This window comes from Melanostigma gelatinosum (assembly GCF_949748355.1).
Source record: "Melanostigma gelatinosum genome assembly, chromosome: 1".
NCBI lineage: Eukaryota > Metazoa > Chordata > Actinopteri > Perciformes > Zoarcidae > Melanostigma > Melanostigma gelatinosum.
Window position 1 is genome coordinate 4,950,046 of NC_136634.1, and position 17,336 is coordinate 4,967,381.

General features: G+C 43.0%; 1 protein-coding gene across 1 annotated transcript; it reads right to left on the reverse strand.

The window, feature by feature from the left end:
• Positions 1-6,542: 6,542 nt before the first annotated feature.
• Positions 6,543-8,070, reverse strand: cUnh11orf96 (chromosome Un C11orf96 homolog). The gene has a single exon (XM_079280065.1). It carries the CDS (start codon positions 7,708-7,710, stop codon positions 7,330-7,332), a length of 381 nt encoding a protein of 126 aa, XP_079136191.1. The 5' UTR covers positions 7,711-8,070; the 3' UTR covers positions 6,543-7,329.
• Between the last annotated feature and the right edge of the window lie 9,266 nt (positions 8,071-17,336).

A 17,336-nucleotide genomic window follows, 5' to 3' on the forward strand; every position in this document is an offset into this window, starting at 1 on the left:
TTAAAGAAAATAGAACACCAGGAGAGGAGGTATGTGGGTCACTTTCTGTTTTGCATCCGCAATCACCTCTTTTCTACAGCACCAGGGGGAGATGAAGAGCTTTGAAATAGAGAGAGAGAGATGAAAGGAGCATGCTGAATGTTCTAATCTAGACTGCTTTCTGTGTCCCACCAGACACCCCCTAAGTCAAAACACCAGGATATAGGTCGGGGAAGCATTTAGGAGAATGCTGTTGCTAAGACACTTGTGAATGCACAAATATTGTCAATTACATATTACACTGCCGCTATATCTCAGGGGGAGAGGGTGTTGCAATGGGGATACAGTCTGCCTCAGTTTAACAAGGGAGTGTGCCGCCTGCAACTGAGCAGTGCTCTCAGAGCTCCATAGTGGGATCTCCCTTCAGTGCTAAAACAACTCAAGCGCTCTATATGTAGCCATAGTGGAGCCCGGCCTTAAGTTCATGTCTCACAAAGCAGCTTTCTTCTTGACGATATGTTCTACCAAGATAGTGTTACATCTGTAAGTGAGGAATGTTTGAGCTTGAAGGCTGATAACACATCCCTCATTTTTTGCACAGAGTGGTAAAACATCAGACGGTTGACCAAGTGGTCGAGACCAATGCAATTCAACTCCATCTGGCTCAGCCACGGGGAGAAGTGGGCCTGCTAACCTTGTGTCCAGAAATCTGTGCAGCAATGTGGCATCCACTGTACCATTGGGCTCTGCTGTTCTGCTCTCAGCTGCTGAGCGAGGATGCAAGGGTGTGGTGTCCTCTGTTCCTCGTGATGCCGATGGTACAAGTCATCCAAGATAAAAACCTGTGTTGTCTGAGTGAGTTCAAAAGAGAACAAACACACAATATAACCAACAGGCTGCTCACCATGATGTCCTCCAGACTGTGTGTGGAATCACTGAGCAGATGCTCTCAGTTTGGCAGAGAGGACTCTTGTTCCAAGGCAATTATGGTATTAGACGTTATTAATGCGGGCATGTATGAAAGTGCACATCACTAGAGGAGCCCTGTCACGATGTAAATTAAGTCTTCGTTGCGTCACTGAAGTGGGAAAGACTTCAGTTTAGTGCAACCTGAAAACCTTTCCTCACCTTAGTGACCCGAAAGATGAATCTCTCTGCCCCCACACAGCGGCCTCCTGGCTTGTGTTTGCATTACAAACAAGGCAGAGAACTGTGGCTTGGTGTGACAACATTCTCCGCTTGTTTTGGGGACATTTTGAGATAATGTGTCTCTTTTCAAATTGTTGAAATCGGATGCCAAATAAAATCTAAATATGTTAGACATATAATACAATAAAACATAATAAGAATAATGAGAGCAGGAGCAAACCAGACAAAATAAAATGAGCAAGATCCCTTTTGTTAATTGACAGATTTAAAATAAATTGCTTTCACACGACCAGGATATCTCTTTCACATAAAAACAGGCAACGTTTGGTGTTTGTTTTATGCTACGGTGACCTTTCTGAGCTGCATCATCTGTCTGTATCATGAAGCCCAGTTTAACAGATTGGCCTGATTCATAATAAAAACAATCCTCCACACACACTGTTTTTATCTTAAACAAAGTCTGGGAAGGTAATACATCTTTGTGAGGGATTATGATGTCTAATGTCTGTTATTATTTCTCAGAAGAGAGAGGCCCAAATCAGATTCAGTAAAATTACATTTTGGTTCTATTTCTCATGAAGCTGAAGTGTTCTCACCGTAACTCCCATGAGATGCCTACTGGTTTATGAAAATGTTGTTGTTCCATGCGGCTGTTTCTGATTTCTATTCCACGTCACGTTATTGTCTGTCCTGTGTGTCCATGTTAAAACATTTTATGTTGTCTCTTTTGTTGTACACGATTAAACACATTTCATGTTTAATAAAAGCAGTAGATAAAAGCAAACAAAAAGAAAGTAATCAAAAGCAGAAATCAGAAATGTATTCAGCTAAATGTACTTAAAAAAACAAAACAGGCAGATATTTTTCTGAACGGATGGAACAATGCAACATCATGTCACTAAAAAGTAAAGCACTTAAATGCATATAATATCACTTTCACTTACTTTTAGCATGTACAAATATTAGTTAATTCTTATAGACAAGCACAGAGTGTTTCCTACAGATCGTTACGTAAGTTACAGCTGTTGATCCTATATAAGATAAGAGGAAATGTGTACAGTCCACTTGGATGAATCATAGCGTCAGTGGGAGGCTGTGCATTCGTGTTTGCTGTCGGCTCTGTCTCATCGAGTCTGGCAGGTCAGACAGCGAACACACTGTAATTACAGTATAGCGCACTGAAAGCAGTGATGTTGCCTTTCAAACATCTCGGCATCCCACCTACAATGACTGGGGGGAAAAAATAAACAAACGCATCTGCACTTTAACAAGATTACGTCTTTTCAGCCTCCACGTTTGAGGACTGGCCAGACATGATGCTTGTACAGATTGTTCCATGTGCTGCAGGTTCTATTTAACAGAGGATTGCCCTTTTAAGCTGTTTTTTCTTTGACCAGGATGTTAACAAAGACACCGTGCACATCACAGGGTCGCGTGAACCCTCTTTTAACTCTCCTACTGTTATCCTGATGATTTTAAGATTCAACTTATTGCTGCTCAGGTCTGGTTCCTTCCTCCGATCCTCTAAGACGGAACGCTTTAACCTTTAATGAGCTGGAGTGTAATTAGAGCTTCAATCTCAGCGCTTTGGAAAAAAAGCAAAGGTGAAAATTCCTTTGGTGGCCAGACACCAGGCTTTACATTTTTAATTTTGAGGAAAGAAGTGTACAGTTCGTCACACTCTTCCCTCGTCTTTCTGGCAAAACTTTGGTTTGAATCAGTCTCTATAAAAGGTATCTCAAACCGTAAGACCTTGAGCATCTGACATGCAGTTAGAATCAGACAGTGAAACTAATTCGGCGAGAAATGTCCTCATACATAAGATTTGGTGGGGACAAAATGTTGTTTGATATATTACATGAATGCTTTTGCACATCTCCTCTGCAACATAAAAATATAGGTTGCTGGAGAAAGTAAGCGGAAAGTGGCGGTCTGAACCGGATCATCCGTCAACCTCATGATGACAAATGTTCTGTTTCTCTCTCTCTCTTTCTCGGAACTGTTCTACAACCCTTAAGTAAACTTGCAGTGACGCAAATGCTTCCAGAGTTACATTGCGGCACATAAAAACAGGCAGTAATTCTGCTGCGGATGTGGTCAAGTGTGACAGCGCGAGACAAACACTGGCTAATGTGTGTTTTTGTGTGAGAGATGAGGAGAGAGGCATGGAGACATTGTGCTACCAGCTGGTCTTTGTCCATCCTCCTTATTGGTTACGAGACAGGAAGTAACTGTTGAAAAAAAAAAGGCAGTTGTGCTTTGATTCATGTGAGACGCAGCAGCGGGGTCAGGGGTGGTCGGGATGGTTTGCTTTGCTTGCTATGTGCACACATACATATGCAAGACAGTTGGAAGAAAGGCTGCAACAATCTGTATTTTTCTTACCGTCAACCAATACCATGAAAAGACCCAAACCGACATTGATCCATTCAAACCATATATATTGGCCCGGTGTCCCCAACAAATGCTCTATTTACTCCTGTTTGATACACATTTGCTAAAAGCTACAGTGCCCAGCTGTTTTGACAAAGTACATAACCTTTAAAAAATTATGAAACTATACATTTCAGTCTCGTTTTGAGGACGTACAGTATGTCCTCAGTGGGAACCAATTGGCTTGAGGGTAGGTGCCACAGATAGAGTAGGGAAGTCCAAAAGTGTTACAGACGAACATTTGTTGGTTTTAGTCTTTTCATAGGATTTGTTGACAACAAGTGAAACACTGCTACCCCTTTCTGTCTCACAGACACTGATCTCCAATATGTGTCCGTCACAGACATCACCGTCCAACACTTCAGCCGTCATACGTCTGCAGAGAACATCCCTCTCATCTTGAAGATGTACTTCCTCAGAGTCTACCCGGATGGAAGTCTTGCATCACGTTCCCCTTGTAACCGAGCGGATCGGGAGATTAGGACGGCCGTGGAGGGCACTTCTGTCATCGTGGAGGTTATCGTGTAACTGAGTTCACTGATGGCAACCTGACATTACTGAATGTGCGTCACCAGCCCAGCATGCATGCAGAGGCAACCAAGTATTGTGTGTTTACGTATGGGTCGGACGTCAGTTTATCTTAACAATAACACTGGAGACGGACAGCCAGTAAAGGCTACATGTCACCTCCCAGTGTCTCGAACTTCCTCTTTTATGTACTCCTGATTCAGTCATATGCAGTGGTGGCTGGTGGAAAATGTTCTAGGTAGGGCCATCCAACAATTACAGCAAACGTCCCAGTATGATTTAATGCAAAACAATCAGGTATCAAACACGCATTACGACTTTGCAGTTAAATATTTAACATTTATTCCAACACGAAAAAAAGCAGTAAATAACACTTTGATAAACACGTCAGGACATCTTATTTTTGTCACCCTCACAGGGAATTCAGTATAATATATATATATATATATATATATATATATATATATATACATACAGTATATATACATGTATATATATATATCATATAATAATATTCAGTGTAATATAAAACACACACATACATAGATAATATCTATATATATGTATGTGTGTGTATACTAGATATATATATATAGATATACAGTATATATCTATACATACAATATAATATAATAAAACATGTTTATTTATTGAGATGCCCTATGGACCTTGTTATAGGAGGTAAAGATCAGGAGAAGTAAACATGAAGCGTAATTATGAACACTGATGTTAAATTAAGCTATGTAGAATAAAAGATGTTCACTTTGCATAATATGTAGCTTGACAGAGTTCTCATGTGTGTCCTGGTGTTCTCATGTTTCCTTACCTCCTCATCCCTCACTACCTAACTGTCCGTGCTGGATCCGTCCCCGTTGTTTAAAAAAACTAAATAAATGATTAGCATGACGTCATCCAGCTAGCCAAACCTGTCCAGCTGGTGTACAGCTGGTACAGAAGCTCCGCATGTACTGCTTCCCTTTCCCGCGAGTCTGCTATCTGATTGTGAGGTCAGGCTGATCTGATATCAGCTCTTTGGCTGCAGAATCTCCACCAAAGTTCTCCTCTCAAACGGGTCTTGGAGGAGGAGTGCTCGCGCTGGCGAGAACGACTTTGGCCAAATCCCTATGTCCCCCCTAAACCCTCAAACCCTGAACCCTCAAGGACTTATCCTACTGCCTTCACCTGGTAAGTGCAGTGTGAGAGGCTGTGAGGGCTTGACATGGTGTGAATGGGACAGCACTTTGCTGCAACATATCACGTTACCATGAAAACGACAAGAAATATGATGTATACTTGTGGGTATTTATTTTATACTTTGTAGGCCTACTCCCTGATTTGAACATCTTCAGGCTCTTTCCTCACTAGATGAGATCTTCATCTATTTACTCGTTTTGTCAAAACAGCTTCAATGACAAAATCTAATATTTGATGAATAAATAAATAAATATCTTCTGATTTCATGTTTATTTTTTGTTCCATTTTTAACCCTTAATGTTTCTAAGTAGATGCAACACTCCAGACTGAACACACGTGATCTGCCATTCTTTGTTTACCTTTTTTTAACGTCTCCATGCGTCCACTGGTTACCCCGTGTTTAATGTCACATTGCAATGATTTGTGGGTAATTCCCTGAGGCTACGTCAGCATACCATGCTGACTTACGGAAAGGGTTCATAAAGGGCTCAAAATGTCTGCAAGAGAGCCCTCAAACACTTGATGATTTGACAGTGGGACAGCCCTAAACCCTCACGGACTTCGCGGGAGCGCGCCTCAAAGTCCGTGAGTCCGTAAGGGGGGACATTGGGATTTGGCCTTTGGCCCCGAGCGGAATCTATTTGAGGACGCTGATTGGCTAAATTGTCAGTCTTTATATCTTTAATCAGCAATTGGCTAAACTGCTTCATAGACCCGCCTCCTGTGGGCCATTTCTCGATGGCCCCAGCGCTGCTGAGACATGCAGACAGGCGGCGAGGACGAGCAGGAATAGCATATATTTTGCGCATATCATAATTTACAAATATTACTGGGTACATTCCATATTTCAAAAACACAAATATTGACAATTTGTAAAATGTATTATGATTATAATTTTTTTGTGGCTCAAGGTGGGGCCACTATTGGCCAGCCGCCACTGGTCATATGCATTCACCCATAATGGCTCTGTCATACATCAACCAATAGGGTCCATATTGTTTTCTCAGATCTGTTGTCCTGGTGGTGAGACTTGTTGACCTTTGCAGGTCTTCATTATTGATTACATGTCTCAGTTTCTTTCTGTTTCACTGGCGTTCGATGTACTGTATTAAATCAGGATAACAGTGTCAATTCAGTTGATATCAAAACATGTCTGAATAACACAGAACTCAATGCAGACTTTTGTTTGTTTCAGCAAATGCACTTTCTCAATATAAATCACAGAATGAAATAGAGAATGACTCAAAATACTCGAAAATATTTATTAAAGTACATATGGCAAACATTGTAATGTATATGTATAAACTAAAACAAATATAAAGTATAAAGGTTATGATTTTGTTTCAAAGTCAAGTTGACTTTAGAAGTCAGAAAGAGCAATAAAATATCACATCTACAACTCTACTTGGTTATGAACAAAGAATAAGAGAATAAATAAAGACATTTAGAAAGGCATTTTGATTTGCTCAGGAATTGAAGCAAGCGATTTCATTCACGGTGAAGCTGTGAAACAAGAGCTTGAACTCTCTTGACAAATACAACGGCACTCTACCGCTTCAGTGATGGCCAGGTCACTTCCGTCGCTCAGTCAAAGTATTTACAGTGTGCCATCAGCGTAAATCACAATATTAATTCAACAGTCCTTTCTATGGTGACTGGTCAAGTAGAAAAATCAGATTTGAACCAGAAATTCCTATACAACTTTAAAATGGAAAAATAAAAACCAACTTTCATCATTGAAGTTTTCCTCACAGACATGTACAGTAGAAAAGGAATACATTTGAAGAGTGTGCTCAATGCAGCGTCATCTGCTACTTTTCCCACTCATCGCATCTATACAGCAGTATAACCAGCCTGTGCATCTCGGAGCTATACACCTGTTGATATGTTAGTATTAAATGCAGCGTATGACAGCAGCAGCTCACACACACAGGCAGGCTGGCAGAGAGGCCAGTTTGGTTCAGTTCAGTTGGCCTCCGTTCGAAGCGGCGTCAAGGCGAAAGGGAGGAACGTGGGTGGCAGGAGATGGGTCCCGCACGTACACACTCACTGGGTGGAGTCGGAGTCACTGGAGTCCAGGCTGGCCTGCGTAGGTGTGGGGGTGCAGCTGTGATGGGCAGCCGGCGGGCAATGGAGGGTCTGCGTGCTCCGGCGCAGGTTCTCCAGGGACTGCAGGAAGGAACGGCGTGCCCTCTCCTCCTCCAGGGGCGAGGAACCCTCTTCCTCTACCTCTGCGATCTCAGCAAAGGTGACAGGCTGTGTTTTGAAGCGGGCCTCGCGAGGTCGGCGGGAGCGGCTCTTGCCCCTCGCTGGGCCCTTGGGGACGGGCAGCTGCTGGGGGAACTCCTCCATGGCCGAGGCCATAAGGTGGGCGGGCAGAACGTGGAAGCCGGAGGCCTCCATGACCATCTGACGCACAGCAGCCATTGGTAGAACAGAAGCCCAAATGGAAATTGAATCTGGTTTCAATCAAATGCAACACCAAGCGTGGACACAGCTGAAAGACGACGGCCGACGTCTCAAAACTTCGTTTTTTCTTGCCCTTTCTGGTGCTCTGTCTCTATTTGAAGAGAAGTCTCTGTCTCAGTAGCCACAACACAAGAGTTCATCCAAAGCCAAACAAATGGACCCTCAAAAACCTCCAAGTCCAGGCACACTGAAGAGTACCAGTCTTAACGAAACAAGAGCCCTTGAGCTGCTCGGGTCAGCATCTGTTCTTCACTCTTCTGTTTCAACTGGTGCCCGATGTCTCTTTTCTCTCTGGCTGTTTCTCGTTTTGTGTTTGTGAATCTCAGTCCGCTGAAGTTAATGCCACTGACAGCTCCAGCACTCTCTTTTATAGCAGCTCACTAACCCCCCCCTCTCTCTCTCTCGCTCCCTTCTCCCTGTTTGCCAGGTCCCTCCCTCTCCCCTCCTTCCCTCTCCGTCATGGTTCCGGCCTTCAGAGCAAGACAGCCAGCCAGAGTCACCCCACCAAAATAAACATATGAGGAAAGAATATGTGTGTGTGTGTGTGTGTGTGTGTGTGTGTGTGTGTGTGTGTGCTTGGGTGAGGGGGCAGAGAGAATTAGAGACAGCAAAGGAGACGTAAAATGGATGCAGAACAGAGACACCACAGAAGAGAATAAGAAAAGTGGACATAACCAAAGTCGAGGTTGAAACACTCAAATGCAATTACATGTTTCAATCACAAAATGCAGGACAGAGTCCTTGGAACGGACGACCAAATAACTACAAATAACTAAAGCCTGATTTGTGCTCGATGCATACGGGAGGGTCACGAGAGCGGCAGGTTTTCAGCTGTCTTTGGTCATAGTTTGTTTCTGAACTGTACTTTTTCTCTGGTTCATGCTCTTAGATGCTTGTTTAAAAAAGGAGATGCACTTATGACTTCTGGTGACTACGGTAGTAGTTCTCGTGAATACCGATGTTGAATACACTTATTGTAAGTCGCTTTGGATAAAAGCGTTTGCTAAATGACTGTAAGTCAGTAGACAAGGAAACAGAGACTCATCAGCAGTCGCAGCGTCATCCAAGTCAACGTCATCTTAACTGGAACTGTAATGACTAAATTTACAAGTGTCACCGCTGATGACGGCACATCGGGGTTTGGCGTGTAGATCTGTTGGGTCGCTTACATTCACACTACATTCACACTGCAGCTGATGGCGTCCCCATGCAGATTTCTTCTCTCACATGTGACACAGGTCAGATGATCAGAGTGACAAAAAAGAGTCGCATACAGTAATGTCGTGGGCGAGGTTAAGGACTGACGCAGAGTGGATGTGATATTCACCACTTCCACAAACACGTCTGGTCAATAAATGAATCAAATATTGTTACCTACTGTATATGAGCCAGGGTTCAGTGAGTGAATGAGATTCGTTTCATTTCTATCTACTTCTGTGACAATAATTGTCTGCGTATATGTGACTTTTTGAACACGAGAAAACCTGCTAAAAATAGGCAATCGGCTCCCTGGATGAATTTGCCTTTCTGTTTTTCTTTTCTGGTTCGTCATCTTTGACGTCACGGACATGATGGAAAATAGAGTTCTGCAGAGATAACTTATGTATTTTTGGATTATTGCAGAAAATAAGCTTGTCCCAGGAATGAATGCCGACTGTAACCGTTCACACTAAAAGCAAAAGATGTAATTGGGTGTTTATGTTATTTTTTTAAACCCGAGTGACACCAGTCTAATAATAACTAATATTAATTTGTAATATCGCCATCAGTGGCATGGACATCATGCAACGCAAGTCCACTCGCACTGAGGTGACAACTGTTTCGTATTTTGAGGGTCGGCCTCACAGGCTTTCCTTGACCGTGTTTGCATGGTTTCAGGAGTGACATAGTGGCCTAAAAACGGCTGCCCCGGTTTCGTCATCCATTCCTTAGATGACACCTCAGACAGAGACCAAGTCTTCCTGTTTCTTGTCTCATATGCGTGCACACACACACACACACACACACACACACACACACACACACACACTCTCAGCGGGGTTGTTTAGTGAACTTGCAAACATCTCCTTGCTCTATTCTGAGTATATAAGGTCACCCATGATCATGCCAGCAGCTGCTAGTCAACTGACATCACATGACATTTGTGATTTCGCGCGTGTGTGTGTGTGTGTGTGTCCATGCATACAAGTATGTGCATGCTTGATATTTCACCCATTTGATTTAGCGTAAGTGTTTTGTGACATGCTTGCTGGGAATTAGAAGTGTTCTGAGCAGGAACTGTGTGTTTGTGTGTGTGTGTGTGTGTGTGTGCGCGTGTGTGTTTGTGTGTGTGTGTGTGTGTCCTCGGGGAAGCCTTGTTTTCTTAAAAGAGCCTGCCAAGGCTGCATGTGTTGCACACGAGGACATCGTTTGGCAAAAACAATGTCCAGAAAAGCACTGCACCCGTCTTTCAAACACGGCTGTTAAAAGTCCATGTTAGAATGTCATCTCATTTTCAACATCTGTCCTCGAAAATTAAAGAAGTTATGTTGATTTTTTCTTCTATTGTTTCAAAATGATTCTGTTGGCATAAGTGTGTTTGTGATGAGATCCTGGTGCAAAAAAAAATACTTGGCAGGTGATTGGGTGATGTCAATCAAACTCTTGCCAGTCGGAAGAAAAGCAACAGTTTTTCAATCCAGAAATTCAGAGCCGTTCTTTGCTCTTCTTTAAATGAAGAAACTCTCCAGTTCTGATATAACCGATGCTATTGCAGCATCTTCGCAAACGTTATTCGGAGGCAACAAAACCACTTGGTTAGCTTTGGGAATAGATCTTTGTTTGGGTCAAAATAACCACAGAAATGCAGTTACTGAAGTACTGCAGGTACTGAAGTACTGCAGGTACTGAAGTACTGCAGTTACTGAAGTACGCAAGTTACTGAAGTACGCAAGTTACTGAAGTACGCAAGTTACGTGACAGACATCAACACTGACTTCTCGTTTCACGGGGGAACAAACAGCTCAGCTCAGTCTCCTGGCTGAAAGATCGCCGTTTGTAAACCCATTCACCTCCACTCCCGCCAGCCTAAAACAGCCATAAAAGGTTGCCAGCCTGTGGATTGACATGAACTTTTGTGCAGACATTTATGATCCCTCCCCCAGAAAAACCCAAAATACTTTTGGTGATCTGCCGACTTTTCGTCGACTGTCACCAGCAGGTTGACACGTTTGGCTGATGTTTATTATCTTTTTGATGGATTGACATAAAACTTTGTAGACATTCATGGTTCCCAGAGAATGAACCAGAGTGATTGAATTAGCACACAATTATGGAGTTGGTAACTTGGGTATTTTTTGGGTATAGTTGAAAAAATACAAGAGGACATAAACAGAGGAGAGCTGTGTGTTTATCAGCTGACACTGTGGTGGTCTTTGGCAATACAACGATGATCTGCACTTGTGCAATCAAACTCCAACACGATTCACTGTGCTGAGTGCCCTTTTAACACAGTCGGAGACAACAACACTTTGCCACAGTTACACACATAAAAACACACTCAATCTTATTCACACCCATTCAACTGGCAATTCCATGTTAATTTAGCCTTACAATAAGTTAAAGTCAAGCTAGATACACATGTCTTACACTTACAACTCCTCTGTCCCTATAGACAGATGGTTATTAGAAATGTACAGTCATTGAAAGGATCAAATTTAATAAATGACATATAAGACAGAGAGTGTGAGAGAGAGAGAGAGACAGAGAGAGAGACAGAGAGAGAGACAGAGAGACAGAGAGAGAGAGAGAGAGAGAGAGAGAGAGAGAGAGAGACAGAGAATATAAAGGCAAATCCATTATCCAGGTCCACGGGGTGAAGAGGTGAGGTACACGCCGCAGGCCACATTCCCGAACGGGCAAACCACCGAGATAGGACGCCCCCTGTTACCATAGCAAACTAAATGTCAGGGGACAGCGGAGAGGAGGGGAACCAAAGTTGGTGAATAACATGTCTTCTCTCCGCTTAAAGAACTATGAGTGAGTACAATTACAACAATGGCCGACAAGTCACACACTAGCTACGAAGTTTTTAATATTGTTATTTTACAGGCACAGCTAATGCTTTTGTTTGTGTCGCCGCTCTGAAAATGTACTGACAAAAATATCATCGTTGATCTTAATCAAGGTTTTATATGCTTTTAATTCAGACTGCTAATTCAGAAGGGCTACATTTGATCAGTCGGTATGATTGATGTGGGATAAAGTCCTCGAGAAAATACTTCAATGAAACCTTAAATTAGGTGTTTTGGCCACAACAGGCACCGTTATCCAAAGTAACATTACAGCAGAAGTAAACAGTGGTTTACATTTACGCAGCTATGCAGTATATTAATGACAACAGTGCCTGCAGCAACGTTAGTGTAAATCAATGAACACGTCATCCTCTGGGGTTGGCCTGGTCCTCCTGCCCTCCCTCTCTTGGGACTGAGTCAGTCAGACACCACAGGGACAACATGGTTATTTATAGACTGAGACTTGGAGACTGGGAAGGATTCCCATGCAGCAACACTGAGTCTGTTTATGCTGCAAAACCATGAGCATACACGGATGAATGACGTTCTCAGGGCCACAGATACAGAACACTATTTTCGTTCTATCGCTGTTTGTTTACACTGTTAATTTGGGAAGAATCTAGATGCATCTGAGATCATGTTCACTACATTTATAAGACTGTAAAACTAGGGTAATGTATCTTTTAAACATTGTTTGTTGTGGTTGTTTGAAATGTTTGAAATTCTCTTTATATCCGGAAAGTAATCAAATGCTCTGACAAATAAATAAAAATGGCAGGATTGTAACAACCTGCCTGTCTTTACAGTGATAACTTTAGGGGCGTGGCTTCAGGAGGGAGGCCTGAAGGGATGGTCTGTCAGTGTTGCAGACTTGTTGACTTTCACACTCGATTTAAAGACTTTTGGACCGAGTGATTTGCGGTTTGTTTGAACTTGGGGTTGCACCCTTCATCTTATTCCTCTTACAGCACAGACAGGGCACTATACCATCCAGATCACAATTCAGGTCAAGACAGCTTTGTCGGGAGCAACACGTTTCCATCCACCACTGCAAAAACCAGCAGCTGTACCTCCGTCTTTGCCAGGCCGTCCAACAAAACGTTTGTCTTGTTCCCAAGTGTGAAGCCAGTTGGAGTTCTTGTCCCTGCACTATGGGTGCCTATAACTGTTCATAGGAGAAACACATGTCTTAAATAAATGATGACTCTGCATGTCTTCGTAAGGCGGATTTATTTCCAGTGTTACTGTGGCCAATGATCCGTTGATAGGAAGCTTAATGGACCCACTGCTGTGACCTTCCGGTTACTTGTCTCTTGAAATACTCTCACTGTGTCGCGCAAATCGCAGCACTATTAAAAATGTGTTCCCTCTGAATCAGCTTGTGAAGCGTGACCACATTGGCGGTGCATCGCAATCAGCCGTTATGTCTTCAAGATGCCACTGATGACGTGTCTGTTAACAGGTGATCGATGCCAGGCGCTGTAACTCACACAGGAAAGATGTGACTTCACAGGGCAGCAGGCGGATATATATATATATGAGAGAGAGAGAGAGAGAGAGAGAGAGAGAGAGAGAGAGAGAGAGAGAGAGAGAGAGAGAGAGAGAGAGAGAGAGAGAGAGAGACAGAGAGAGAGACTATGAAGGCAAATCCATTATCCAGGTCCACGGGGTGAAGAGAGAGAGAGAGGCAGCAGCAATATGACCCGACCAACAAGACAACATGACCAAGCCGGATAAAAGAGAGTGGAAAAGGTGATAGAAGACAGAGATGGAGAGGTGAAGATGAAGAGGATAATAGGTGAAGGGAGGGGAAGGAGAGGAGGGGGAGGAGGCACAATAAAGGAGAGAAAACTAAAGGCATGAAGTGGGAGGGAAGGGGGGGAGGACAACGGCGCTGGGAGGGTGAAGTGAATCGGTCAACTTGTTCCCAGAGCAGCTTCCCAGCAAATCACAGCATGACTTCAGAATCCACTTACGACGATATTAAACACACACACACACACACACACACACACACACACACACACACACACACACACACACACACACACACACACACACACACACACACACACACACACACACACACACACACACACAGTTGTAAAACCAAATACAAGTGTATATTCTTCGTGTATAGTTGGGTGTGTACATTTGGACATCTGCATACAGACTAAAAATTAAATATCTCACTGACTCACTACATACACTCCATGGAAGACGCAGGTCAGTTTAGGTTTCCCAGAATGCCGTAGTATAGTGACACTATACTCCAAACCTGCAAACATTGTACCTACACACTCAGAGGCTCATGGCCTGTTCTCTTCTAGGAAGACACTCTGCCATTTAACTTGTTATTGGTAAACATGTAGAAAGACATGAGCTGGCTGCACTGTACAACCAGTATTTATGACCATTCAAACTTCTCCTGCAGCTTTCCCACAATACAAACACGACAGCTTGCTTTAATTATTGAACTGCAAAAGTTCAATAACCTTCAGCACACAAACTATGAAAAATTGTTCCTTAGTGTGGCAGATTCAGTAAGTGTCACGATGAGGCTTCAAACATAGGGGGTGACCTTTGATATGTGTACTGTTGACATCAAAGATCATGACGCATTGAGAAATGCATGCTGAATGGGCCTTTTTCTTGGAGGACGTTTCGTCTCAGCAGGAAAAGAACTGGTGCAAATAATGAACTTAATGATGGCTGAATTCCATTTAGCTGCTTTGATTTCAGGGTGCTGGTGTTGTGCATGCTGGCTCACTGTCATTCTCACTGGAACACTTTGTTTCAGTGTAATTAGTGACACCTTTCCGACTTGGACAAGTCAAAATGGCAAAGCCACTCTCAGTGAGGCTACTTAAGCACAGTGGTGCTTTTATATTCTAACACTCTCAACATGCTGCTGTTCAGCAGCTAACATTTAGAAGGCTCACCGTCTTAGTTAAGTGTTCCAGCATGCAAACATTTGCTGATTCGTGCAAAACACAAAGTACAGATGAGGCCGATGGGGATGTCATTAGTTAGCAGGTATTTGATATAAACCAAAGTATATCTGTAAAATGTCATGGCAATCCTTGCAAATGTTGTTGAGACATTTCACAAAAGAAAAGAAAAAAATAGATATGTTGAACCTCACGGTCTTGAGAGGAAAACTCTTCGTCTGTTTTTTTCACTGGTAAAAAAATGAAACTTTGATATTTTACAATGTTCCAGTTCAACTGTTCAGAGGCTGTTTAATCTACATATATTCAACCACTGGTGGACTCAGGTAAACGGCCATCTCAGATGCCCCTATGGTAGAGAAAACATGATAAAGTGTCCTTTATGGTGCCCTTCCAGTGGAGAAAACATGATAAAGTGTCCTTTATGGTGCCCTTCCAGTGGAGAAAACATGATAAAGTGTCCTTTATGGCGCCCTTCCAGTGGAGAAAACATGATAAAGTGTCCTTTATGGCGCCCTTCCAGTGGCGAAAACATGATAAAGTGTCCTTTATGGTGCCCTTCCAGTGGCGAAAACATGATAAAGTGTCCTTTATGGCGCCCTTCCAGTGGAGAAAACATGATAAAGTGTCCTTTATGGTGCCCTTCCAGTGGCGAAAACATGATAAAGTGTCCTTTATGGTGCCCTTCCAGTGGAGAAAACATGATAAAGTGTCCTTTATGGCGCCCTTCCAGTGGAGAAAACATGATAAAGTGTCCTTTATGGCGCCCTTCCAGTGGCGAAAACATGATAAAGTGTCCTTTATGGCGCCCTTCCAGTGGAGAAAACATGATAAAGTGTCCTTAATGGTGCCCTTCCAGTGGCGAAAACATGATAAAGTGTCCTTTATGGTGCCCTTCCAGTGGCGAAAACATGATAAAGTGTCCTTAATGGTGCCCTTCCAGTGGAGAAAACATGATAAAGTGTCCTTTATGGTGCCCTTCCAGTGGCGAAAACATGATAAAGTGTCCTTTATGTCCCTCAGACAGCCTGCGTCTGCCACTCAACATATTGTGCCATATTCAAACATGTTTAACATGTTCAAACAGCTGGCACATGAATCAAGATGCAGGTCAGTTTGTTACGGTTATACATTCCCCACTGGATTAATTTCATCATCCTTGTGGATCAGATCTTCATAATGCCAGGCAACCTATCTAAAGCTCTGAAAGCAAACACGGTCCGATAGTTTACATTTCGCTGTCTGCTAATGTGAGACCACAGAGGCTGGAGATCAGGTGGCCACAGTAAACAGCACGGACGGGAAGCGTCGCTGGACTGAGGCCTAATTAGGTGCGATCCATACGGTGGCTCCCAGTGGCTCCAGAGGGAGCTAAAAGGGATTCTGATGTGGCTCCCGTAAACCCAAATGTTTCCAGCTCAGCACAACAGGTGTCGGGATCCGGAACATGCAAACAGTGGGTAACACGGGAATGCCGGGCAGCTTGTTAGTTAGCTATCGTGTCACATGCAAAGTTCCTTTACAGGCAGAGTGGAAAACGTCAACAACAGGCAGACAGTGCTGGGAAAGTGCTGCAGATACAGGAAGACAATGTCTAATTCTGAGTATGTAGTGGGAATTAAGCTGGCCACATTCATAGAGATACATACAGATAGAAATGTTATTTTCTCTGGCAGTCTAGCTAAATCTATGTGAGCATTTTCCACCAAGGCTTTCTGCAGCTTTAATACTTAATTCACCTTGGAATGTAAAATTCGGTTCACTTAAATGCAGCGGAACAAGCAGACGTGTACAGTAATGTAGGTTTATTAGAGATTTTTCAACAGCAGCTGCCTTCTTGATGAGACCTGAGAGACTGAACCACAGCGCTGGAGGCCGCAAAGCTAAAACAATAAGCTTGAAGACGTTAAAACGCTCCACTGCAGCGTCAATAATTACATAACGAGTGACAGTTCATACCAGACATAGTATTTGATTTTGAGTTTGTTGTGATAAATATGTAAAAGTATATAAAAAAGATTATATAAAAATATTGATTAGGTCAGCGTTAAAGATATTTGATATAAATGAAACAGCACAGTACAAAGTATGAAATCCCTGTGAAACAATGAAGGCTACCGGTGTACAGTTGACAATCTTACTGCACACATTTTAAGGAGGTTTAGTTCTTTTCTTCCCATTTTGATTATGTAATCACTGAAATTGAATCTCAACATCGGAACAACCTGTAATCAGTGAGCAGGTGCATGATTTGCTTCAAGGCATTTAGTGAAGCACAAACACACACTAAGCCCCGATGTCCTGAAGAGAAGACGCTGTTCCAAAACGAAACGTTCAGCCCAGACCTGTTCCACGTTCAGCGCTGGTACAAAATGTCCCAATCTTTGCCTCTCGGGCTCCTCGCCGAGGAGCCAGTGAACGTCGGGCACAGCATGGCACATTTCTCCCCTGCACTGTACCGGAGCTATGACACAAGCTGCTGCACTCACTGTGGGTCTTCCACATTAACTCACCTCCTAACGATGATAATACACGCTATATACACAGAACAGGGGTTTTAGCAAGTGGGCAAACACATACA